At 31.1% G+C, this 23,803-nt stretch overlaps 4 protein-coding genes and 1 long non-coding RNA gene across 9 annotated transcripts; 2 read left to right on the forward strand and 3 right to left on the reverse strand.

The window, feature by feature from the left end:
- Positions 1–3,390: 3,390 nt before the first annotated feature.
- On the forward strand, positions 3,391–8,137 carry LOC127067185 (uncharacterized). The gene is made up of 8 exons (XM_051001819.1): positions 3,391–3,624; positions 4,453–4,569; positions 6,177–6,374; positions 6,845–6,952; positions 7,057–7,273; positions 7,377–7,617; positions 7,687–7,883; positions 7,961–8,137. Exons 1-8 carry the CDS (start codon positions 3,622–3,624, stop codon positions 8,101–8,103), a joined length of 1,224 nt encoding a protein of 407 aa, XP_050857776.1. The 5' UTR covers positions 3,391–3,621; the 3' UTR covers positions 8,104–8,137.
- Positions 8,138–8,414: 277 nt separating this feature from the next.
- Positions 8,415–10,470, reverse strand: LOC127067186 (putative E3 ubiquitin-protein ligase UBR7). 2 transcript variants are annotated; one of them, XM_051001820.1, is made up of 7 exons: positions 10,110–10,470; positions 9,732–9,923; positions 9,505–9,654; positions 9,279–9,387; positions 9,051–9,217; positions 8,790–8,949; positions 8,415–8,717 (listed from the first exon to the last, which is right to left on the reverse strand). In XM_051001820.1, the coding sequence occupies exons 1-7, from the start codon at positions 10,248–10,250 to the stop codon at positions 8,566–8,568; spliced, it is 1,071 nt and encodes a 356-aa protein (XP_050857777.1). In that variant the 5' UTR covers positions 10,251–10,470; the 3' UTR covers positions 8,415–8,565. The 2 variants fall into 2 exon arrangements, with proteins under 2 accessions (XP_050857777.1, XP_050857779.1); XM_051001822.1 differs by having other exon boundaries at positions 9,732–9,939.
- A 153-nt stretch (positions 10,471–10,623) lies between these two features.
- LOC127067177 (DNA-directed RNA polymerase, mitochondrial) lies at positions 10,624–16,645 on the reverse strand. 2 transcript variants are annotated; one of them, XM_051001799.1, is made up of 18 exons: positions 16,323–16,645; positions 15,902–16,015; positions 15,656–15,816; positions 15,266–15,474; positions 14,750–15,171; positions 14,310–14,662; positions 13,919–14,188; positions 13,502–13,849; positions 13,237–13,407; positions 12,992–13,120; positions 12,724–12,924; positions 12,333–12,608; positions 11,993–12,238; positions 11,752–11,911; positions 11,428–11,671; positions 11,156–11,327; positions 11,004–11,092; positions 10,624–10,927 (listed from the first exon to the last, which is right to left on the reverse strand). In XM_051001799.1, exons 1-18 carry the CDS (start codon positions 16,447–16,449, stop codon positions 10,801–10,803), a joined length of 3,819 nt encoding a protein of 1,272 aa, XP_050857756.1. In that variant the 5' UTR covers positions 16,450–16,645; the 3' UTR covers positions 10,624–10,800. The 2 variants fall into 2 exon arrangements, with proteins under 2 accessions (XP_050857756.1, XP_050857757.1); XM_051001800.1 differs by lacking the exons at positions 15,902–16,015; positions 16,323–16,645 and having other exon boundaries at positions 15,266–15,430; positions 15,656–15,892.
- A 236-nt stretch (positions 16,646–16,881) lies between these two features.
- Positions 16,882–23,581, forward strand: LOC127067179 (tRNA-dihydrouridine(16/17) synthase [NAD(P)(+)]-like). 2 transcript variants are annotated; one of them, XM_051001812.1, is made up of 9 exons: positions 16,882–17,066; positions 21,353–21,610; positions 21,707–21,866; positions 22,006–22,201; positions 22,274–22,522; positions 22,668–22,813; positions 22,907–23,004; positions 23,111–23,248; positions 23,380–23,581. In XM_051001812.1, exons 2-9 carry the CDS (start codon positions 21,353–21,355, stop codon positions 23,494–23,496), a joined length of 1,362 nt encoding a protein of 453 aa, XP_050857769.1. In that variant the 5' UTR covers positions 16,882–17,066; the 3' UTR covers positions 23,497–23,581. The 2 variants fall into 2 exon arrangements, 1 of the variants encoding a protein (XP_050857769.1); XR_007782566.1 differs by lacking the exons at positions 16,882–17,066; positions 21,707–21,866; positions 22,006–22,201; ... (3 more) ...; positions 23,111–23,248; positions 23,380–23,581 and adding an exon at positions 17,320–21,184 and having other exon boundaries at positions 21,353–21,501.
- On the reverse strand, positions 23,010–23,730 carry LOC127067191 (uncharacterized). 2 transcript variants are annotated; one of them, XR_007782568.1, is made up of 3 exons: positions 23,589–23,730; positions 23,370–23,469; positions 23,010–23,304 (listed from the first exon to the last, which is right to left on the reverse strand). It is a non-coding gene; the product is annotated as an uncharacterized LOC127067191 (long non-coding RNA). The 2 variants fall into 2 exon arrangements; XR_007782567.1 differs by lacking the exon at positions 23,589–23,730 and having other exon boundaries at positions 23,010–23,263.
- Between the last annotated feature and the right edge of the window lie 73 nt (positions 23,731–23,803).

The following is a 23,803-nucleotide window of genomic DNA, read 5'->3' on the forward strand; positions in this document are numbered from 1 at the left end:
TTTCATAGAAGCCTTTTTTTTATATTTTATTATCTTATTTCAATACATTATTTTTATTTCATTATAAAAATCATGTAATCTCTCTCTCTCTCTCTCTCTCTTTTTCCCTTTTTCCCTCTCTCTTAATTCCCCAGAGATAATAAATAAATACACCTTGAATTGCATAATATAGTAAAATGTTTAAGGTAGAAGCATATAGAAGGAGTATGATCTATTTACTGGAAGCCATATACAGGAAAGATTTAATTCGCTTAAATGACACCAAATGGAAAATCTAGAAGCCATATTACTTTGTACAAGGTAGCACAATGTATAGTATATCGATATAAGTCGACTTTTTCTCATAAATAGATAGAATACAAATTTTACCGCATTCGAATTAGTGATATCTCTATTATGTTTATAAATAAAAAAGTAATGTTTTTTTTTTTTACACGTGTAATAAGATGAATGCAATCGATATTACCATAACGGATTGCTAATCGACGAGTATTCGTAATAGGATGTATATTAATTATCGTGACCGTCAATTAAAAATTGCATTGTTAGAAGTTTTTGTCGTCGGTGAGACGTGAAGCGGGCCAATGTCATTGTAAAAATTGTGCCCGCTAGGACTTAAGAATCTTTTGTAACTATCCAAGAGTAAGAAGTTTTTATAGTCTATTCTTCTTTCTTTATAAAGAGATGGCAATATTTTAAAGATAAAGTATTAAGCTTTTACGGTATATCCTCGACTAATAAAAAAAATATGATATTCGCGTGTTTTCCCTCGGGGATGCACAATGTATACGTATACAAATACATACATATATACACATGGACATTTGTCGAGAATAGCTACGATAAAATTAAATTTTAATTTATGTATATGTGAAAAAAGAAGAAAATTAAAAAAAGAAAAAACAAAAAATCTAAAAAGCAAGCCATCTTTGTTCGTAAAAGACAAAAAAGAAAAAGAGAAATTTTAAAATTCTTGTTTTTACGTAAAATAATATAATCCTTTTAATCGTACGACCTTATGTATTCATAGATTATAAGAATTAGAGGCATGCTTGCGTCTTCGTTATTATTTTTCTATTCTTTTATCTCTTTGTTTCTTTTTCTTTCTTTATCTCAAACGATATCTCGAACAATATCTCGAACGATATTAGCATTTGTTCGACGTTAAAGTCGTCGAAGAAAGAGAGCAAAAAAATGGTTCGACAATAGAATTCACAAGAAACGTAAGAAGAGTTAGATTTTATATTTCTCCCTCCCCTCCTCTACCGTCTCATAGATCCGAAGGAATCTGAAACGAAAGCGTTCGGCACTCAAGGGAGATAAAGTATGTATCCGTAGGTGTGTAACGCTTTCAATCATATTATCCTTGACCCTTCTTCGTTATGAAATCGGTCGTTAAAAAAAAAGTTTCCACTAATGAGGATAATGCACCATACTTATTTCATAATTTATCGGTAACTAACGAGCTCGTCAATAGTTCTTGATTCAAGCGACTAACTGTTTGAATATACATCACACGTCACTCCTTTTTTCTCTCGACTTCGATGTGGCGAGCCCCTATCAATCGTAATCGATCTCGAATCAGTGTAAAGTCACTCGAATCTTCGATAGAGAGAAATCAACGATTACATTCAATTATTACAATCGATTTCTAAACTCTTTCTTAGGAGAAAGAGAAAGAGAAAGAGAAAGAGAAAGAAAGAAAATAAAAAAGAAAACGAGAAGCTCTATCAATCGTAATCGATCTCTTAGTTACATAAAGCTCATTCGAATCTTGGACGTTTAAGAAAAAAGAGAGAGACCAGCGATTAGATTTAATTATTAGAATTTATTTCTAAGCTCTTTCTCGAGAGAAGGAAAGAAAGAGACAAAGAAAACGGACGAGAAGCTTTATCAATCCTAATCGATCTTGAAACTACGTAAAACTCATTCGAATCTTGGACGTTTAACAAGACGGATCAACGATTAGATTTAATTATTATAGTATTGATTTCTAAACTCTTTCTTGAGAGAAGGAGATAGAGAGAAAGAAAATAAATAGTACATTTCGAAGATAATAATAATATTAATTAATTAGGTTCTGATCGAACTTAATGATAACCCCGCTTTAGAAATTTATTCTATTTCTACATACTACTTTCGTAATTTGCCTGACGACGCTTTTCTTGGCGCGTAATTTCAACGCGTCTGTTCGATTAGACGTATGTACGTCGAAGCCGAACAAGTTTTAGTATCACGATGAATCAGAGTAATGAATAAATCGATGGATAAATGACAAGAAAATAGTTGTCGATTGACAGAACGTATCGAAGCAATACGAGCGAACTCTCTCTTTCTCTCTTTTTCTCTTTCATCTATCGTATGCATACCTAACGTGAAGGTTTCAGTAGTCATGCTCTAACTTTAGTCAGACAGAGCGGAACTCCTTACCTAAATTCATGATAAATATCGAAATAAATAAATGTATTGTTTCATAGGATACGTATTACGTGTACCAGGTCTTTTTTTTCATTTTTTTTCTAATCGATTTTGTAATATAATGTTTAGACGTTAAAACGAACAATGAAACTTTAATGATACGTACAACCAATATTAATCATAAATTATTCGAAGAAGACAAAACTTTGGAACAATAGATAACTTATTAAGATGTAAATCATGCGGTAAAAAATACCAGGTACGAAGAGTAATAAATACATATATAATATATATATATATATATATATATATATATATATATATATGCATATATTGAAATAATGTTGTGAACATAATTATAGAATTTCTCGGAAGTGACACGCGTAGAGATGAAAATAAAAGAGAAAAAAAAAAAAGACAAAAAGAAATCTCTAATCCGATAAGTTCGATAATAATCTATAGGAGGTTTGATTAGGTAATTCAATATTACGTGATGGTTCACCACAATGGCTAATAGAAGGAACGAGATTCTAATTTCTATCCAATTTAATATCAATACGAAATACGAGATAACGGAAATTTGGCGGGAATATGACGTAGACGCGCAATTTCAAAATGAAATTGCGGAGGAAAGGATAACGAGAAAGGGGTTGAGTGAATTTCGAGTTTGTCCTCCGTTGACATCAATATGAATAATTGAATGATTAAAAAGAACGAAAGAAGTAATTAATTAATTAACAATTAATATTAACAAATTCATCGTTATTTAATATGTTTTGTCATTTTTGTTCTATTTTTATCGATTATTTTCTGTTTATTTTCGCAAAAGAATTTTGCAAAGATCATATTCTCTGACTTCTTAGAGCACGAACGCATGCACGTGTAAATATCAAGGTTATCCCAACGAGCAAGTATAGACAGAATTCTTTTTTCTTACCTGGCCGGATTGTTCGTGCCACTAGTAAGTAGTAGCGGCGTGGAAGTCGGTGTAAGTCGATAGAACTTATAGTTAGATTACACGCTTAGTAGTCTTCCTGAGAGAGTAGAAGAAGCCAGTGGTCGACAGTCGCGAAACGATCATTGTCGTCGTTCTTCCTCCATCTGAAACTTACTCGATTTGTTTCTTTTAAAGTATCAAAAAAGTTTAGTTACACTGATAAATATAAGGATTTTTCCTTACTACACTTCGGAATTCTTTTCCAAATGGTAAATATATAAATAAATGGCTTATCGCTTATGAATTTTTTCATTCTACGAATATCACCAGGATCGATGTCTTTTTAACGCTACGAGCTTTTCATTTTTATTATTATTTTTTTTGATAAAAATATATAAATCGTTATAAACGTTCATCTAATTAAAATTGCTCAAAAAAGATCAAATGTGTTAAACGCTCGTTCGTAGTTTCGAGACTACTGTCCTGCTTACTGGATATCTAAGAAGCCTGAAAAATCGATTGTATCGATCCCTTCGCATTTATATGTGTCGTCTGTATATATATTCCTTGAGAATTTCAATTTGAAATTTGAAATTCAAAATTTCAATTTAATAATTCGATCAATAAAATTTGATAGGTCTAAAAGAAGACACATGAAAATCTCATTTTTTGATATTTTTGGAAATGTGAAACTCGTGGGATAGAGAGAAAGTAATCAAGGGTATTATCGTCAGGCAAAACGTACGACGTAACTGTTCTCATTAATTGTAAAAAATTAAGAAAAGCAAAGAGAACTTAGATCAATAACAGCGACAGGTTGCGTGTTTATCAACATACATTCTCATTTGTGTGTATAGTATATCGGATTATCCATGAAGTATTATATTCTACGTCATCTCTTTATCTCAAAGCCAGACGCAATATTTTATTTAAAAAAGCAATTAGTAAAATACAACTTCTATTTAGTTTAATAATTATTATACGACATGAAATTTAACATACGATTGAAAAATTAACATACGATAATGAAACTAATACATCGCGAGGACGTTGATAAGAACGTTTTCAAAGATGTTCTCGTTTCAAATTAATTTCAGATCTCAGAGATGCAGCAACCACGTGAAAACGGTAAGGAGACAAAAGGTATTGGTAGAAGAAACGTTGTACCGATTATTCACGTTAAAGGAACTTATTATGATATTGGATTCGACATCGTAAGTTCTTTACATTTTTCTTCGATATAATATATGTATATATGCTAATTATGTTCAATAATCGTGTTTGACTTCTTTTACAACATTGACATCATTTCTAGTTTTGTTTTTTTTTTTATTATACAGCTGATAAATACGAATGAATGCACGTATATACGTACATTAATAGTGTTTTCCAGACTCTTAGATTGCAATGAATAAATCGTTGACCCGCTATAACATATAATTAAATTCTATGTTAATCATACAAGATAACTACTTTCGCACATTACGACCGCAAAGTCCGAGTTATAGATATTGCCGTTATATAAATATGAAAAATTAAATATTTTAAAAGAAAGAAAGAAAGGAAGAAAGGAAGAAAGGAAACGTGAATTCGAACGAAATAACTCCTTCATCGTCATGTCTTGCACACGCTTTACATTAATACAAGGAAAAAAAATTCTTTTTTTTTTTTAAGATCCAATTTCGAATTTCATCAAAGTTATTTCTTTACACCTGATTGATTATTTCATTTTATCCCCATCATTAATTGATTAGACGCAATCTGCGTTGCATAAATTATTACATAACTATAAATTACAAGGTGTATTAAATTTTTCCTTATCAGGTATGGCAAGTAATAGTACAATATCAAGCAAATATGTGATACGAACGATCGAGTAAGTTGTGAAAAGCGAAATGACTTGTTGCGCGTCACACGTAGAGAATTAATCGTCCGTGAAAAATTGATTGTCGTTCAGATGATAAATAATAAAAACTGATCAGAAGATAAACGATTTGGTTCAATTGAAAAAGAAATAAACCTTCGATAAGATGAAAACGTGTGTGTATGTATGCGTGAAATAAATTCCAGACTTCCACGATTTCATTTCAATCTCACAATATTTTTATTACAATCTCTTTTGCTTTTATCAAAGAACGGGAAAAAACTTTTATACTATGTATAACTAATTTAAGAGATGTCTTTGATAAACTCACATGTTCGCTCTTAATTAACGATAAGAATTGTTATTCTTCTATGACATAATTTAATGACAGTCCTTATTGTGCATCTGTATTAGAATTACACAACACAATTCTTCCATTGAAATAGACCATCTTTTATTTATTTTTTTTTACAACACAATTTATTGCAGAAGGTGATTAGATAGCACTAAATCACTACTATTAAATAACACTTCTCTGTAGATATTTTACGATGCAAGAACATTAGATAACATACGTAATATTGAAAAAAAAAAAAAATGAAAATACCGGATTTACAAGAAATCATAAGAATTTAAATAGCGAATGTATTTAGAACATTGTATGATCGATCAATGATCTTTTTACATAATTAACGTACACAATAATTTAGATGTTAACTTAGTATTCCATTAATAGAAACTATAATACTTTGCTGTAATTTTCAATTTTCATAAGTTCGACGTGAAATATTGAAAATACATAAAGGTATCATTATGTTAATATTACTAATATTAAGATAATAATACGTTATGTTAAAGATTAAACGATATACATTAATTTGGTTTAAAACCAATTTATATTAATCTTTCGGTTTTCTTTCATTTTTTTGTTTCATTTGTTTTCTCCTTTTTTTCTAGGGACGTACGTTCGCTAAATTAATTCAAGATTACATCGAAGCTTACCGACCGCTCAATGAAAGTTATATGAAACTGTATGATACCGATGAAGGTAGGAAGGTTTACGAAGAAACTTTACAATGTGTAAAAAAACAATTTCCTCAATATATCAGAGAAATTCAGGGAACCGCGGACGGTGCCAATGTTCCTTTCAACAAGGTGATTTTACATAAAAAATTCAACTTTTTATATTAATTTACCTAGTTATATTTCATAGTGGTTTGAATAATTTACTAAAGTATTTTCGTTCTTTTATTATTTAATAGTTATTATTTTTTACCTATCAGTAAATTATATACATATACGTGTGTGTGTGTGTGTATAGTTATGTGTGTTAAGTGTGTGTGTATATATATATATATATATATATATATATATATATATATAGTTTTCTGATAATTTAGTAACTTGTATTAAAAATAGATATATTTTTAATTTGACCGTTTAAATTGAAGACTTTGACTTTGACGAAGTATTACGTAGATACAATTAGCTACAGTCTATCTAATCGACAATGTAATTGCGCTTACCTTTTTAGTTTCTTATTGTGTTTTACGTATATTGTTTTGTATTTCTCGTTATCTTACTAAGAATTTAAAATATTTATGCTAATTATTTACCATTTGTAGTTATTCCTAATGCATCTAGATGATATTTTGCCAAACGTCGTTGGTGAAACATCTGGAAATACACTGCCTGTCGGATGTTCAACGATCATTTGTAATCAACCAGGACAAGTAAGAAATTATTATTATTTTTTTTTTCTCAATAATTTTTCGTATATTATCTTCGATGTTTCTTGCTAAAATGATATTGAAAATTGACTTATAAAAATAAACAGCAAATCCTTGGACATAACGAGGATGCCTTGAGCGAAACCTTGAACCATTGGTACCTCGTAGACGCTCATGTTATCGAAGATGGTTACAGAGAAGAGAAATTTATTTCATTGAGTTATGCTGGTTTTTTACCAGGATATACCATGGGTTATAACCATCATGGTTTAATTTTCACTATTAATACTCTCAGCGCGGCTACTCTTAGATCTGGCAAAACACGTAAGAGTATAATGTATTCAAAGTTGCAATATCTTATATTTCAAATGTGATGCGAAAATAAAAAATGTGCAAATTTTTTATAATTTAATAATACTCATTATAGCACGTTATTTCATTACTCGCGCACTACTCGGTGTTGAAAATTATGTGGAAGCTCAACAAATTTTAAGAAATGAAGGTTACGGCGCAGCAGAAGGATTTTCGGTAAATATGACTTTTCTCATGCAAGAAGGAGATAGAATGTTTCATAACGCTGAAGTTGGACCTGCCGAAGCTAATGAAACTCAATCGCAGCTTGCTATATTAACTGCAAGTCCGGGTGAACATATCTTTCACTGTAACAAGTAAGGATTTCTCGTCGAAATCTTTATAAAATAATGAATACCATCAGATTCAATAATGATTTATTTTAGATACTTACGATTGAAAATTCCGGAGGTAAAAGGTTTGATAATAGAAAGTAGTATACATAGAATGGAAGCAATTTGTAAACACCCACCACCTAAGTGTCTTCAAGATGTATTAGAAATTCTTAGCGATCAAACGGATTCTGAATACAGAGTTTATCAAGATATAAATCCTGACGATTATATAAAAACGATTGCTACCGGTAAATTTTTTTGATATTAGATTTTCATAATTACGCATTTAATAGTTTTTCTTTATTCTTTCTCTGCTCTATTTCAGGAATTTTTGATTGTATTGAAAAAACATGGTCTATTTATACAGATAAACCAAATTGTAACGAACCGATAGTAGTCTTACCTTTGCAATTACATATTAACAATGGTTTTATATGTTCAAAATCAATTTGTAAAACTACAAAATAATGGCGTGAACGATAAGAAAATTAATTGACAAAGATGTCCAATGCTATATTCATTATTTATTAATCTTGCCATTTCTTCGTTTGTTCTATGGCATATTTCATTTGTAGAATATCACTTTTTATGTATTTTTTATCTATGTCTAGAAACTTTATAAATTTTAAAAGAATAATCTTTTTATTATTAGTTATTCTGCGATTTTATTATTGATTTTCTCAACGTTCGATGAGTATAATTAAAAATAACATAGATAAAATCATACTACGCTTATTGGTATGATAATATCTTTACCCTTCAAAATAAAGAAAATAAAATTTAGTATAAAAAAAGAAAAATTATTATTTATTAATTATATTTCTTTTAACAGATCTTCTGACATCAATTATATTTTTTAAAGATCTCTTACGTTTAATTAGAATGTTAAAAATCTTATTGACTTAATCTTTACAAGAGAAAATTTTTATTTTAACGACAATACGTTGGGACTACAACTTTCGGACGTTTCTTTGACTCCATTTCTGAAAAAAATTCTTTAATATCTTCCTCTCGAACGACTTTTTTATTTTCCGCAAATTTTTGTAAATACTCCTTTAGTCTTTCTTTTAAATTGTTGTATTCTGTTAATATTACATTATATACAAGCTATTGCTATATAAAATATAATGATAAATACAATAAATTTTACTTACCTTCAATCGCAGTTAATTGCTGTACATGATCCAAAGATGCCAAAGCTTTCATACCTTTTTCATATTGTGATTCATGCTTAGTTATTTTACCTGCTTCCTCATAAGCCTGCACACTATCCTTTAGATCCAATAAAAATAATATATCTTGTTCTTTATACATCTGTTAAAAAGATTATATGTATTATAAAAACCATTATGCATATTTCAATAATTTACTAATTTTTTTGTAATAGAGCATTTAAATAAAATAAAGAACGATACCTTTTTACACGATTCACAACTACATAGAGAAGTTCTCCATCCTTCTAACCAAAAACAACTACCTGCTACACCTGATAAATTTTTTGGTGGCATTGTACAACCATTTGGAAGGTTTTCAACGTTCAATATTTCTTCTCCATTTTCAGAAGATATAGTATTTTGCATTGCTAAAATAATATTTTTGGTTATTAAATATAGGTTATAAAATATTAATAATTATTAACTCACTTGAATATTTTGTAGCATATCTCCAAAGAAAGTCATGCTTTTTCATACATCCAGCACATATCACTTCTTCATACGAATCATCCCCAGGTACATCTTTGCTCCCAAGATGCTGAATAGTATAAATATCAAATTAGTATTATAGGTAGATACATAAAAATTTTGTAACCATAAATACTATGAGTAATTATATTTATGATTAGAAAACAATGCATTTACGATATCTAACCTTAGAATGATACCAATCTTCACATATTATACATTGTAACATTTCATCATTGTTTTCATTTTCAAGATCCGGATATGGTCTTGCACAAGTACAATAAACACCATCAAAATTTTGATTATACATATTTTCAATATTTATTGTACTTTTGGACTATAAAAAGAAAATATGGTTATTATCTATTTTTTATAGTCTTTTTATCGTTACGTAATCCATTATAAATTTTTTACCTTTTCCAGATTGCATTCTTTATTTCCAAATTTAGAATTTCCACAATCACATCTAAAATTTCTTTTAGTATACAATTCAACGAGCTCATGTCCTTCGTGACAATGAAAACTGCATGCAAGACAAACACCTGCACGTATATTCTTTTGCGAACAGCATGTTTTGCAGGCATATAGTGCCTGTCTAATATATCCCTGTAATCTCGAACTTCTGTAATGTGGCGTATTTTTCAATACTCCATCTTTTTTTTTAAATAATGCAATTCTAAGATGTTGTATAACAACAAGACATCGAAATACATAATGTGTGACGTGTAAATAATATAACGCAATATTCCTACGACTCTTCAAATATTAATTTGATAAGTATAATTATCATACCTTGTTATAAGTACAATTTCTATCATCGGATGCACCTAGGACTGCATAAGCATCTTCTTCCAGTTGACTTTCTTCCTGGAGAACGTCTAGCATTGTTACGGAATTATCTTCTTCTGAATTCTCAACGAATTTATCGGCCATTTTAGATATTAGGTTATTAAATGCGTATTATATAAATTGTTATGAACTGGTAGATTATTAATTTAATAATACTTGAATAATATATAGAATTAAATTTTAAAAACATCTAGCGCAAAGCATCACTGACAAATTTAAATCAACTTTGTCATTATTTGCAATTAACTAAGCACCAAACACCATCAACATAAACCTCTAAATATTTTTGAACGTATAGAGTATAAAGTCTATGTAAATATTGTACCAAGATTCAACGCCATCTACATCTTTCTAAATACTACATTTCTAAATGTATACAAACATTCAATAAAAACAATATATTTTCAAACAACATGAAAACCAATAATATAGAACAAAAATTTGTTGATTTTTCTTTTTATAGCATTAAATTTATTAATTTTACAGTATTTTTTTTTTAAGTCTATCGAATAATATATTTTACATGATTTTTTGTCATAATGATCTATAATTATACGAAAATAGTAAAACTACTAACGTATTATTAATAAAATATATTTTATATTCAGATTTAGCTATGAGTGGATTCAGATAATTAACTAAAAAAATATACAGATTTTAAAACATTATCAAGTTGGAACGAACCTTTCTTTGGTACAGAATTGAAATTATTTTTTATATTTATTATTTCATTCTCACTAAATGTACGTAATACAGGATTGCTGAAAATAATTAATTAATCGATTTATATATTTATTAAAATTAGTATAAAACTATAGCATTAGAAATGTTAATTACCTCTCCTTTAAATATCTTTCATGAAGATACTTTGAGAAATTATCCAAAATAGGCTCTGAATGGAGAGCAACGAATTGTTCTCTACAAATCTATAAAAGAAAATTTTTACGTTATAAAACTAATATGTTCAGACATTTATTACAGTTAATTACCTTATTCATTATATCAATAGTACAAGGATGTGTCCAATAACAATCATGAACTGACATAAATGTTATGCCAGCTTGTTCACAAAATAAACTAGTAAGCATCATGTGACTAGAATCCAAAGAATGAATAAAATTCGGAGGAAATGAATTTTTTTGTTTAAGAGTATCTATTCTCCTTTAAATGAAAAAAAGAAAAAAAATGCATTAAAACGTAAAGCTTTTAGAAATAAATTTTCTTGTAAAAATAATGTGTAAATACGATACTATGTACTAACTCTATGTTATTTATTTGATTATTGGTTTTGTTATATTTAGAATATGGTTGTAAAACTGGAAATCCTAAAGGTGTAATCCATTCAACAGCTTCACCAAATATCGATGAAATAATATATGCACAATTTGTAAACCAATCTTGAATTGCTCTTGCACTTTTAAACATTGTTCGTAAACTGTCAAATGTTTTGTAAGTTAAGTATGTGCTTGCTTCCCAAGAATAATCTTGCGGGAACTTCTCTAAATCTTATGTAATAACAAAATAAATATTTTATTATGCTTCTTCTGAAAATGATCACAAATAATCATAAATATATTACAATTACCTGTCAACTGTTTCATAATTTGTAATCTAGCACCATACTTTGTTACTCCATAAACAGTAGTCATTACTGTTTGTTTTATAACTTTTCTACTTATATATCCTTCTAATATTTGTGCAATTCGTACATTCCTTTCTGCATCGATTGATCTTAATTTCTCAACCTAAATTACATATATAAAATAAAAATTTGATTTTTTTTTTTTTATTATGTTCTCAAATATTCTAATTCGTATATTATTTACCATATTAACGACAACGCTGTAAATATCTTGTGGTATATCAGCAGATTGTAAGTTCACACTTTCTGCTCCACTTTGATCTCGTCCGAGTGCAGCATAATGTTGAAGACCATTGCAACTTCCATCTTGATGTACTGGAAGACCACTTTCATATTTTTCTATATTTGAAGATTTTAGGGCTTTAGTTATTTCTATACATGATGCCAAGGTTTGCCAAGGCTCATCTGATTCTGCCCACCACATATCACCCTGTGATAAATAATTATTTTATTTAATTGACACATTTAATTCCAAAAAAAAAAAATCAAAATTTTTATGATATAATTTCTTCGTGTAAACATACCGTTAAGGGATGTTCTGCACTATCCACAATTTTATCTATATTTTCATTTGCAAATTTAAGCCGTTCCTTAAGACTCGAACGTTTCATTAAACCAGTTAAATTAACAGTATGAATTTTTAACCAATCCAAGCCATTTGGACCTAACGGTTTCTTCTGGGCAAATATAAGAATTGAACGTGCCAAGTCTGATCCCAAATGAGTCAAATGAGGAGGTATAGGATATACTCTTCCTCTAAAATCTAAATTATGTGGCAGCCAGAATATATCATTTCGAAACTGTTAAAAAAATAGAAATATTTTGATAGATTGTTATTATTCTTTTATATCCAGTTTTATCTTCATATTTTAATGAAGATATTCTTTATGTATCAAAAATATAGAAAGAACGTACGTGATTTGCAAGAGATAGTTTATAAAGACAGTCACACCATAATGAATACATTTCCTCTTTCTTTTTTTTTAGTTGCAGTTTTGTCTTGGAAATACAAGTGTTATCTTTTATATCTATATCTTCTGTTATATCATTTGTAATTAATAAAGTGGAAGGCGATTCTGGTACATCTAACTTCACTGATCCACCATCTTGAAATACCTAATTAATAAAAATTGCATATAAAATTTATTGTTTCACTTACTATATTTTTAATTCTAATATGTACCTTGATTAAGATATCGAGCACGTCAGTATTAATTTTCCATGGTACGGAACCTAATTGATTCAGATTATCAAATGCTGGGTAAAGTTGTTCTGAAGCTATATCTTTCAATATCTCTAGTTGTTTAGCTTTCTAAATGAACATTATACAAAATTTATATTCACATTCTGAATTGCATAATACTTGAGGGAGTCCTAATCCATTTAATACAAAATAAAAATCGAAGTTGTTTGCAATAGAAAACATACCGCATAATATGGAGTTCTCACAAAATTTGTTTTTATGAATGCATATCCTCCAGAATTTATAGATATCCAAGGACGTGGTGGACATAAAGATGGTAAAAAAGCTGCTTCAAATGTTAATATATTTGATTGTGTATCTTTATACAGCTTATGTAAGATAGGATGAGGTTTAATCTTAAATAGACATAATATTATTATTTAAAATTTAACAAGGAAAATAAGAATCAGAAGATGCAAATATATAAGGTGCATTCATTCATGAACAAACCTGCTCTACCAAGGATTTTCCTTTACTTCTGAATAGTGTATAAAATGCTGGTTTCTCACATATTGATGAATTTGTTGTCTGACAATTTGTGTTAATTTTGATATCATTTATGATGATCTGGTATAAAAATTTGCCTATATTTACACACACGGGATAAGGCCAATGTATAGATTCTCTATCCAAAGAAGCACCATAATGCTGATTTTCATATATAAGTTTACTCCATGCAATACGACTATTTACACCTAATTGAATATTTAAAGGACCAGTTTGACAGTACCAGTTTAAATACTTATCATAAATATCAGTTATCTTATTTACAACACCATTTCTTTCCTTAATATATATCTAAAATTAATACAAGCATATAAGAAACTTATTATATTTATATCCATACAATAAAAATAGTACACATACCTCATATTCCCTAAAAATTAAGAATCCTATGTTTGCATATAACACTGAAAGTGGTAGAGTATAAGATTGTGAATTTTCTGACAGATTTCTTATTTCATGTAAGATAATATTTACATATCGTTCTGTTGGAAGAACTTTTAAAAATGGATGAAGAATAAATATTGAAGAGTTTAAATCACACTCTTTTTGCTCTAAGTACTTCACATTCTTTTCAAAAGCTTTTGAAACAATTTCCCTCCAAGAAGATTCCATATCAGCCAATTTTTGTTTCTAATAAAATATTGGATAAAGAGTAAATAAATAAATCTATTTGGTTAATGTCATATTAAAGAAAATTTTATAATAAATTTAACGATTTTATGTCAAGTTATAGCTCTTTATAATCACTTACATAATATGAAAATTTATCATGACTTATTTGATCGAATTTTTCAATACTCTTTATAGATACAATATACTGACTTTCTTGTTTCATCTGCATATTTAATGAATTCTTTAATTGTTCAAATGATAATAAACCTTCCACTGGATTTTCACGTGAATTAATTTCATTAATATTGTTTAAAAGTTTACAATTATATGATGTCTGAGGCATAGTATATTCCGGTTGATACTCTGGTTGGAACATTCGTATCGTTTTCAAAATATTTTCTGGTTGATGTAATCTGAATTTTGAGTTATTGAAAATATCATGGAACGATATACCATTATTAATCATATCTGACTCAACTTTTTTAAATAAGTCTAAAAGCATAAAAATATATAGTATTTTCTTTTTATATTGAATAACATAATATTCATAACATTAACAATAACATTCACTCCAATTACCTGATTGATGTTGTTTATCTGTCATCTTTCCAATTAATTCAAAAACAGCTGCATAAGTTTGTGCATTTGGAGTTACAGAATTATTTATCATAAAATTATATGTTTGTAAAAACCTTGTCAGGTTTTTGTCTGAAGAGTACAAATCAAGAATGATATTACAAGCATCCTGAAGTATTGAATTTGATGTATCATTAACTTTTTTTATTAAAATTTGTAATAATTTTTGCACTTTCTCAAACATTTTACAAGTTAAACAAACATCTATTTGTGCTAATATAATTTGTGCATTCAGATCCATTACTTTCTTCTTTTTAATTTTTTTGAAATATGTCTTTTGAATATTCTTTCGAACATCACTATGTTTTACTATATTGTTTATTTCTGAATTATTTTCTAGTGGTATACCTTCTCCAATTTCATTTCTGTATAAAAAGATATTGTTCATAACTATTTCATAAAAAATATTGTTTATAATTAGTTACTTATTATTTTATAATTTTTTAAAAGCAAACTTACTCGTACATATCAGATTTACAGTTATCATTAATTGTTTCTATAAATTTGTTATTGTTAAATTTTTTTGAAGTATAGAAATTGTCATTGAATAGTATATGACTATTTGTATCAAGTTCTTTCAGATCTTCATAAGTAGTACTTTTTCCATTTGCATTTTTTTCCAAACTATCCAACATTTCAACATTAGTAGGAACATTTATGTGATCTTTCTAAATATATTACAAAGTATTATATCAACATTAGTAACAATAACATTAATATTATTTTTATTATTCTACGGATAAATTTAATATAAAAATAAATAATAAATAATATGAAAAGCTTTATATGATACAATACAATATTAAATGTATCATTCATTATATTAGTAATACTGTTTCTTAATAGTACCATTTTTATATTTGTTTTGTTATCCTTTTTATTAAGATCATTATTACTTATACTGTGTAACTTATCTAAAGATACATCCGATTGATTAACCAATTTAGATAGATGAGCTGCATTTAATTTCTTTACAGCAGCTTTTTTATTACTTATCACTTCTTCTGTTACTATAATAGATAATATATTAATAAAATGAGATAAAATTCTTATATAAATAAAAACAATTATAGATTACAGAAAAAAAGATATTACCTTCAAGTAGTTCCACGTATTTTTTTTTTGTTCTAAACTTTCTTTTAATAGGAATACATACCTCTGCATCATTAACTTTTGTACAAAAATAACATTTATTTGTAAACCATACAGCTGAAAGAAAATTAAAAAAGTATTTTCATAAAGAAACATTTCAATTTGGTCAATTAAAAAAAAAAAAACTATTTCGAACTTTCGATATGATGAATAATTTAAAAATAAGTTATTTAAACGAATAATTTTAATGTAAAATAATAATTTATAGTATATAGAATAATATAAAATATTGTTGTTCGATACGATCTCTTTTCATGATGTCAACATGTAGAATTAATAATTAGAACAAAAATTACGAAGTGATATTAATGTAATACATGTCTACGTTGTATTTTTTTTCATTCTGAAAAGATTTTATACATACCAGAAGATGCATTCCAATGATAGATTTTGCAAGAACACAATGATAACTGATTTATGGATGATTGTTTCGATGAAAGATTAATATTTGGTAAAGGTATATACTGTGTCTTTTTCAAAAATTTATACATATTAATATAACAAAAGCACACGAAACTATTCACATAGAAAGATTTAATCGAAATCAGCGTGTACTTGCGGTGGCTGCCATCTTGTCAGAATCAATGCTTGTTTCTATTAGCGACTGTTTTAGAAAGGAATGTACGCGATTGGTCGAGTGCCAAAGTAAATTTTGAATGATTAGTGATCGTATAGAAAAAATTATTTGTTTTAATTTTTTGTATCATTTTCGTAGAACATTTCCATTTCTATTTATTTATTAGCAATTCTTTTGAGGACATACCAGTTGTTATTATCAATTGGACATTTAGTCTAAAACAATGATGTATCAAATTAAAGACTTATACTCATCGACGAAGATGGAAAAAGATAGATATAGTTTGATTAGAGAATCTTGATTGTGGTTGAAATGTGTGTGCGCCTGCTAAATCGACATGCCCGACATGGCTGCTTTATGTCAGTTCGCGATAACGAGAAATTTATAAATGCGTTGTGACAATTAATGTGTCGGAGAAGTTCGAGAAACAAAGTTAAGAGAATTGAGGAAGATCTTTCTTATACGAGAAATAAGATTTAATGTGAGAGCAAGTGTTGCCGTTGGAAATAACAACCGAAGGAAAATAGTGAGGTTAGTCCGTTATATTCATACATACATTCCTCTCAATCGGAAATAATATTCTTTATAATAATATTCTTCGCGCAAGAGAATACGTTGCCATGCTACGATCTTCTTAAAGAAAATATTTTTCTATGAATATTATACGATATCGAATTAACTTTTAATCCTGAACATGAAATTATACAACCATATGGTTTTCATTGAAAAGAAAGCATGGCAAAAGCCTCGTCGTCGCTGTACGATCGGTAAAAAATTTTATTGTTTATTTATTCCTACGAGTAGAAAATGTATTTTCAGGAATTTGATAAATAAAACTGATCGATTATAGCGGGAAAGGTCTTTGGAAGGAGAGGAAACGAAGGGTAGGAGATGTCCGGGGGAGTTTGGGAGAGATAGAGACGCATTTGGACGCAACCCAGACGCATTCGAAATGGTTCGAAGGGCGCTTGCGCCTTCGAAGGTATTGGGGTGGCGTAGTTGACTACCTCGGGAGTTGTCGGTAGGCGATACGAGGATGGCTGTCGCCCTCGGCGACAAACGCGATGCGAAACTGGCCGAACGCGGCGAGCGGTATAATATCGCGTTGGTGCTCGATAGAGGAGAGCCCGATAGCACCCGAACGTCGAAGGTTTCGACGCGTACACGGTCTGCAATTACCTTTGCATCCACAACAAGTGGCCGGTTGGGCGATATCATTGTTCATCGGTAGCGGCACCTTCGCCGTGTCGACGCCTTTGCTCGAACCATTTGGCTTGCGTCCTCTTCTTTCGATCTTCCTGGCCACCATCTTCTTCGTTCACCTGCTTTTTCATCTCGCTGTTCTTCTTCTCGATCCGGCTGATCCGAGAGTAAGAGCGAGACCAACGAATCTCGTAGTGCCTGAATTCGATCGTAAGAAACATCCTCACGTTATCGAGAACGGTCGGTGTCATCTCTGTAACATTACAACCAGCGGTGACAGAACGAAACATTGTTCGATCTGCAACAAGTGCGTAGTACGATTCGATCATCACTGCAAGTGGTTGAACAATTGCATAGGTGCTAGGAATTACCCTTTATTCTTAGCCTGCCTGATATCGGCTATACTGGCTTCTCTCTCAGTGGTAGCCTTATCCATCGCCGAGTTATTCCTCTTCAACGTCCATCGAGAAGTTTGCCGCTCGAATGCGACGATGGAGAACGTTACTAGTTTACCTTCGACCGTTTTCCCAATACAACAACCACCCGGTACCGGCACGCTTCTTGTCATCCTGACGTTAGGCATACTCTCGGCAGTAGCGGCCATTCTCTTGATACATCTCTGTTTCTTCCATGGTTACATAGCCTATCTCGGCTTAACCACTTACGAGTACGTCAGGAATAAGAGAGAAAGAAAATTGGAGGTCGGTAAAACTAACTTAACACCGAATACCACGACCTGTCCCTCCTTTTGCGCTAGAGTCAATGTACCCTCGAGATATCGTTTCTGTGATTCACGCGTAGACGCCTCGATGGAGGTCGTCTCGCGTGAAAGAAACGGTACGAAGGAATATCCGGAGTATGGGATCGATCGACCAGAGGATATGCCTTCGGGACGAGATCGAAAAAACAACTTTCGTCTCTGCTTCACTTACGAGACCAATTCTAACGGTGCTTCGATCGAGCTATCCTCTCGATCTACTCTTGGCGAGGACAACGATGAAAAGCATCGTAACAATTCTTCTTCTTGGACCGGAAACGTCGCAATTGCCGTCGCCGAATCGCCAGATTTCAAATCGTCCACCCCTTCGCCCGTCTCTTGCTGTTTCTCCATCGTAAATCCGATCTCTTCGGCGAGACTCGAACGTAATAAGCAAACTCGATCGAGGAAGTGTCCCAAGGATAATACAGAGACTGCTGGTACTAGTATTACATCTAGGGAAAGACGGACATGTGGTACGATCGGAAGAATAAGAACTTTTCTTCGAACGCGTTTCAAAAAGAACTCTCGTCAACGATCTATTAACGCGGAAACTGCGGATAAAACGAAAAGAAGGAACAGAGTAGCACCCTCCGTCGATCGCGAAGAAGGCAACGTGGCTGAAACGAGCGTATCAACGTTCGAAAATCGACTCGAAAATGAAAACCATGCGAGAGAGGAATCTTCTTCTGTTTCGTCATCTCGTCCTCCCAGTAAATTACCGCCTTTGGATCTAAGAACAGCCAGAATTTCGTCGATCGACGAGATCGTTACCGATGAAATCGGTCCTGATCTGATACCTGTGCCTCCTTCAACAGTGACGGCGATTGTAACATCGCCAACGGTAGTACCACCGCCGATGAGAACGATACCATCTATCTCCAAGAGGAATCAATCTCATCTTCGAGCTCGAAGATCCTCCCTTCGGAAAAGGCCAAGATTTAAAATGGGTCCTCGGCTTGCTCAATCCGCTCAATTATCGCCTATTCCAGAATCAGAATTCTCCAAACCGGCTTCTCCGCGTTCTCCACCTCAATCAAATCATTTTGCCTTTCCGCCGTTACAAAATTGATCGACGTTTACATAAACCGTGATAAAAAAAGATTAGTAGAAAGATCTTGAGGATTTAAATGAAATATCGTCGAAAAAAGAGAGATGAATCTGAAAAAAATTACGCTTTCGCGTTTATAGCGGCAGAGAAACGCGACTTTTGTAATACTTCTATATCTACGTAGAACTCGCGCACTCAATGGCGAAGCCATTGTGTTATCTGTTTTTTGAAAAGCTTGATGATGGACGATATCGTACATAGGTAATATCGTACTCGAAAGAAACTCGGATTTTCTTACGGGAATTTTTTTGGAGAAATAATCGCAGAGATTTGTGTGCTTTTCCTCGCGAATCGATCTGCTGCGAAGCCATACGCTTTAGGATTCTTCGATGATATGCGCACACGCGTCGTGTCTACATAAGTAATATCGAGAGCTTTCGATCACCACGTGAAAAACAATGATTGTTCGTTCTCTACTTATTATCGCATAAAATCGAATATTCCCGCGTGATTCTTTTTTTGTCTTGTTTTCAACTTTATCGTCCAATGTAAAAAGCTTGTTTAAATAGAAAGAGTAAGATCATCGATCGCTATTGATTGTCAGGGTTGCTTGCGTCAAGGTTGCTAGATGCGACAGTTTTTTCTTATTGTAATCGTACCGACATGGAAATTAGATTTTAGAAAAGAAAAGTATAAGTTAGATATTTTGAAAATTATTAATACGAGCGATAGCTCTCTGATAAATTATTGATAAATTATTAATAAATGCGTAGAGATGATATTTTGAAATCTGTAAAATCAAATTAACCTAGAGTAAAATAACCGAGATTTTAGTACGCACGATTTTAATAACTTCGTATTTTAATAGAAACGTAGGAAATGGCTAAAAGTTACGATACGACTGTGATCTTACTCGTTCGAATTCAAATATTCGAATATATAAACGTGCTTTTCGTATTTCTATTTGCATAGTACGATATACATGCATACACATATATGTATATATATTTTCAAAAGTTACATGAATTTGATATAAAATTATAAATATCGTAAAATTAACGAGAATCGTGTATAAATCGTTAAGCAACTTCTCGTCGTCAAGTCTTAATCCCAGGCTATTTCAATTTTATATTTCCATTTTTTACGAATTTCTAAAATAACGTTAAAATAATGATACTTTGCGTACAATTCAAACATAATGCGCCTTTCACAATAAATTTTCACCGCCGTAAAAGTCCAATATTTTTCGACACGTTTTTTCAATCTCGAAGAGATTAAAGTTCAACATTTTGCAACGAACGCGCGACAATGATCGATCGATCGATCCATTGATCTTACAGAACGTTACTGTCCGACGTTTAGATAATATTTTGATACAGAAAGTGGCACAGGCTGGTACATGCTAGCAAAAAAGGAGAAGATAGAGAAAAAGTGGGAAGACATAAACTTGTCCGATTACCATCAACGAACATATTATATACTTGCTAAAGTTCCTTCCGAAGCATGTATTAAAACGAAATCAAGCGCAACATTATCGTTCTGCGACACGCAAACTTTGGACGGTGTGCCCGTTTGTTGCCTTTCTTACAAGGCTCTATAGAATATCGGTTATAAGCAGCATACATGATCTAGATTTCGGTAAGCTTTATATACTCAAACAAAAGAAAGAAAGAAAGAAAGAAAGATAATTAAAAAAAAAGTAAAGTTAAAAAAATAAGATAAATAAAAAATAAAAAAAGAATAAAAATTGTTGCCTTGTTTATCAAGCACGTTCGATATATATAATTTTTGTTTATTTTTTTTCAGATGAATATGAGCGAGAACGATGGAAGTTCGACAAAACCCGAGAAGATAAATGTTTGGAAGGATGTCCTTGGCTCTCCGAGATACGTTGTTGCACCGATGGTCGATGCAAGTGAGTTGGCATGGAGACTGCTTTCTCGACGTCACGGGGCGCAACTATGTTACACGCCCATGCTGCATTCTTCGGTTTTTTTAAGAGATCCAAAATATAGGAAAGAAGCCCTTACCAGTATACCGGAGGATCGACCCTTGGTTGTGCAGGTTAGCTTCTTTATCTTTTTATTGGCTAATCATTCAAGCATTATATCGTATTCTTTTCTCGTCTTGTTTATATATCTTCTTTTTATTTTTCCTCAGTTCTGTGGCAACGATCCAAACACTTTGCTAGAAGCAGCGCTTTTGGCAGAACCGTACTGCAATGCCATAGACATTAATATCGGTTGTCCTCAAGCGATCGCAAAGCGTGGACGCTATGGTGCTTTCTTGCAGGACGACTGGGACCTTCTTCGAGCGATCGGTGTGTTTGTGTGTGTGTTCGTATATGTGTGTTATCATAAAAAAAAATAATAACATGATTCGCCGATAAATTTATGTTTATGTACGTTTTACTTTATTAAAATCAAATGAACCGTTATGGCATTATCGATAATTTACAGTCAATACGGTGAGCACGGGACTTCGCATCCCTCTTACTTGCAAACTACGAGTATTTCCGGATATAGATAAGACGATCGAATATGCTCGAATGCTCGAAAATGCTGGTGCTAGTATGCTTACTGTACACGGTCGTACGAGAGATCAGAAGGGTCCTCTAACGGGATTAGCATCTTGGAGTCACATTAAAGCCGTTAGGTATTACGTTCTTTTCATTAAAAGATTAACGAACGAATTACACTTTTAACACTTCCCTCTTTTTTTCTATAGAGAAGCTGTTAAAATACCAGTGTTGGCAAACGGCAATATACAGTGCCTGCAAGACATCGATAGGTGTATTTCGGAAACCGGCGTTCAAGGAGTTATGACAGCGGTAGGCAATCTTTACAATCCATGTATATTCGAATCTTGTTATCCACCTTGTTGGGAACCGGCCTTGGAATATTTAGACCTCGTAGAAATTCATCCGGCACCACCTTCTTACATACGAGGCCATTTGTTCAAACTATTCCAACGCATGTACGTATCGGTTTTACATTTGCATCTTTATCTCATTGTTAATATTATTTGCAAAATTTCTATTTTATCGTACACAATGATACATAACATTAAATGAACATGAATTTGAAAATGCGCGTGCAGCATGCACTTAACTAGAGAGTAGACTTTGTTTAGCAGAAAACAAAGAAGAAAGGGATAACCTGGCTACGAATTCCACCATGGAATCGTTCAGACGAGTTGTTGAAAATGTGAGGGATCGGTATCAGCCGTATCACGAGGGCAATCGGTTATGGTGCGAAGAAAAAAGTGGTAAATTTATTAGATCGTTATAATCGTGATTTTCATCTTAATCTCTTTAAAATAATCTCTACGTAATGTTTTTTGTCCTACTCTTTGCTTTAGATTACAACTTGAACTTACCTCCATGGTTATGCCAGTCCTATGTACGTGATTCACCACAGGAACATATAGACAAAATAGAGGCAAAGAAAATGGAAATGGTCAGTTTTCTCATTCATAAGAATTTTCATTATTGGCTTATCTTTTTTATCACATTTTTTGTTTTTTTGATGATAATCAAATATTATTTACATGAATGCATTATAGAAAAATGTATCTGTGAAAAGAAAATACGAGGATGAGGAAGGAAATCAAATATCTCATAAACATTTCAAAAAATTACGACGAATAACGCTGCGTCCGTATAGGTCAACTACTCTTTGTCAGGGTTGCCCAAATCCTGTGGTTAGTATGTCGAGTCTTAAATTTTAAGTTTTTCCTAGTAATTTTATCTGTATAATCTATATAATAATTATATATATAATAATATTTATAAACTATATGTATGTTAATTATAATTTTCTACCTTCATTAAGGGTTTTAAATGTGATCACAAGTTATGTCGCCAATGCTGTAGGAAGAAATGCTTTACGGAAAAGTTGATCTGTGTCGGGCATAGAAATTTGCTGAATCAAAAAGATAAATGGCAATAGAGTATGATGCACAATGACAGAATGTTCAAAATATGAAATGGCATTGTATAAAAAAGATGTTAAATAAATTATGTAAATAAATTAAGATTAACCTCTCCGATTCTTCTTCCAATGTTATTTTTTTTTTTTCTAAATATCAGGTGATTCTATATAATAAATTTTGTAACTATTTCGAATTCTGCATTTATGATTGAATGATCACTTTTAAACAATACACAATCACTTACACAATGCACAACACTTCCGACACGATCTACTTCGTACGTACGTTCCGGCGTAAATGACGACCCTTTCAAAATTTATTACT

Source organism: Vespula vulgaris, chromosome 10 (genome assembly GCF_905475345.1).
Source record: "Vespula vulgaris chromosome 10, iyVesVulg1.1, whole genome shotgun sequence".
In the NCBI taxonomy this organism is placed as follows: Eukaryota; Metazoa; Arthropoda; class Insecta; order Hymenoptera; family Vespidae; genus Vespula; species Vespula vulgaris.

Excerpts from the sequence above, each read along its gene's own strand:
- LOC127067185 (XM_051001819.1), top strand. Across the intron at positions 4,570-6,176 it reads ATGATATTGGATTCGACATC|GGACGTACGTTCGCTAAATT; the intron begins GTAAGTTCTTTA and ends CTTTTTTTCTAG. Across the intron at positions 7,274-7,376 it reads TCTTAGATCTGGCAAAACAC|CACGTTATTTCATTACTCGC; the intron begins GTAAGAGTATAA and ends TACTCATTATAG.
- LOC127067186 (XM_051001820.1), bottom strand. The coding sequence starts at position 10,250 with ATGGCCGATAAATTCGTTGAGAATTCAGAAGAAGATAATTCCGTAACA. Across the intron at positions 9,388-9,504 it reads AAGATTGGTATCATTCTAAG|CATCTTGGGAGCAAAGATGT; the intron begins GTTAGATATCGT and ends TATACTATTCAG. Across the intron at positions 8,950-9,050 it reads GTTGTGAATCGTGTAAAAAG|ATGTATAAAGAACAAGATAT; the intron begins GTATCGTTCTTT and ends TCTTTTTAACAG.
- LOC127067177 (XM_051001799.1), bottom strand. The coding sequence starts at position 16,449 with ATGTATAAATTTTTGAAAAAGACACAGTATATACCTTTACCAAATATT. Across the intron at positions 11,672-11,751 it reads AATTATGAAACAGTTGACAG|ATTTAGAGAAGTTCCCGCAA; the intron begins GTAATTGTAATA and ends TTATTACATAAG. Across the intron at positions 11,093-11,155 it reads CTATTGATATAATGAATAAG|ATTTGTAGAGAACAATTCGT; the intron begins GTAATTAACTGT and ends TTTCTTTTATAG.
- LOC127067179 (XM_051001812.1), top strand. The coding sequence starts at position 21,353 with ATGAATATGAGCGAGAACGATGGAAGTTCGACAAAACCCGAGAAGATA. Across the intron at positions 23,005-23,110 it reads AGGCAAAGAAAATGGAAATG|AAAAATGTATCTGTGAAAAG; the intron begins GTCAGTTTTCTC and ends AATGCATTATAG. Across the intron at positions 23,249-23,379 it reads AGGGTTGCCCAAATCCTGTG|GGTTTTAAATGTGATCACAA; the intron begins GTTAGTATGTCG and ends ACCTTCATTAAG.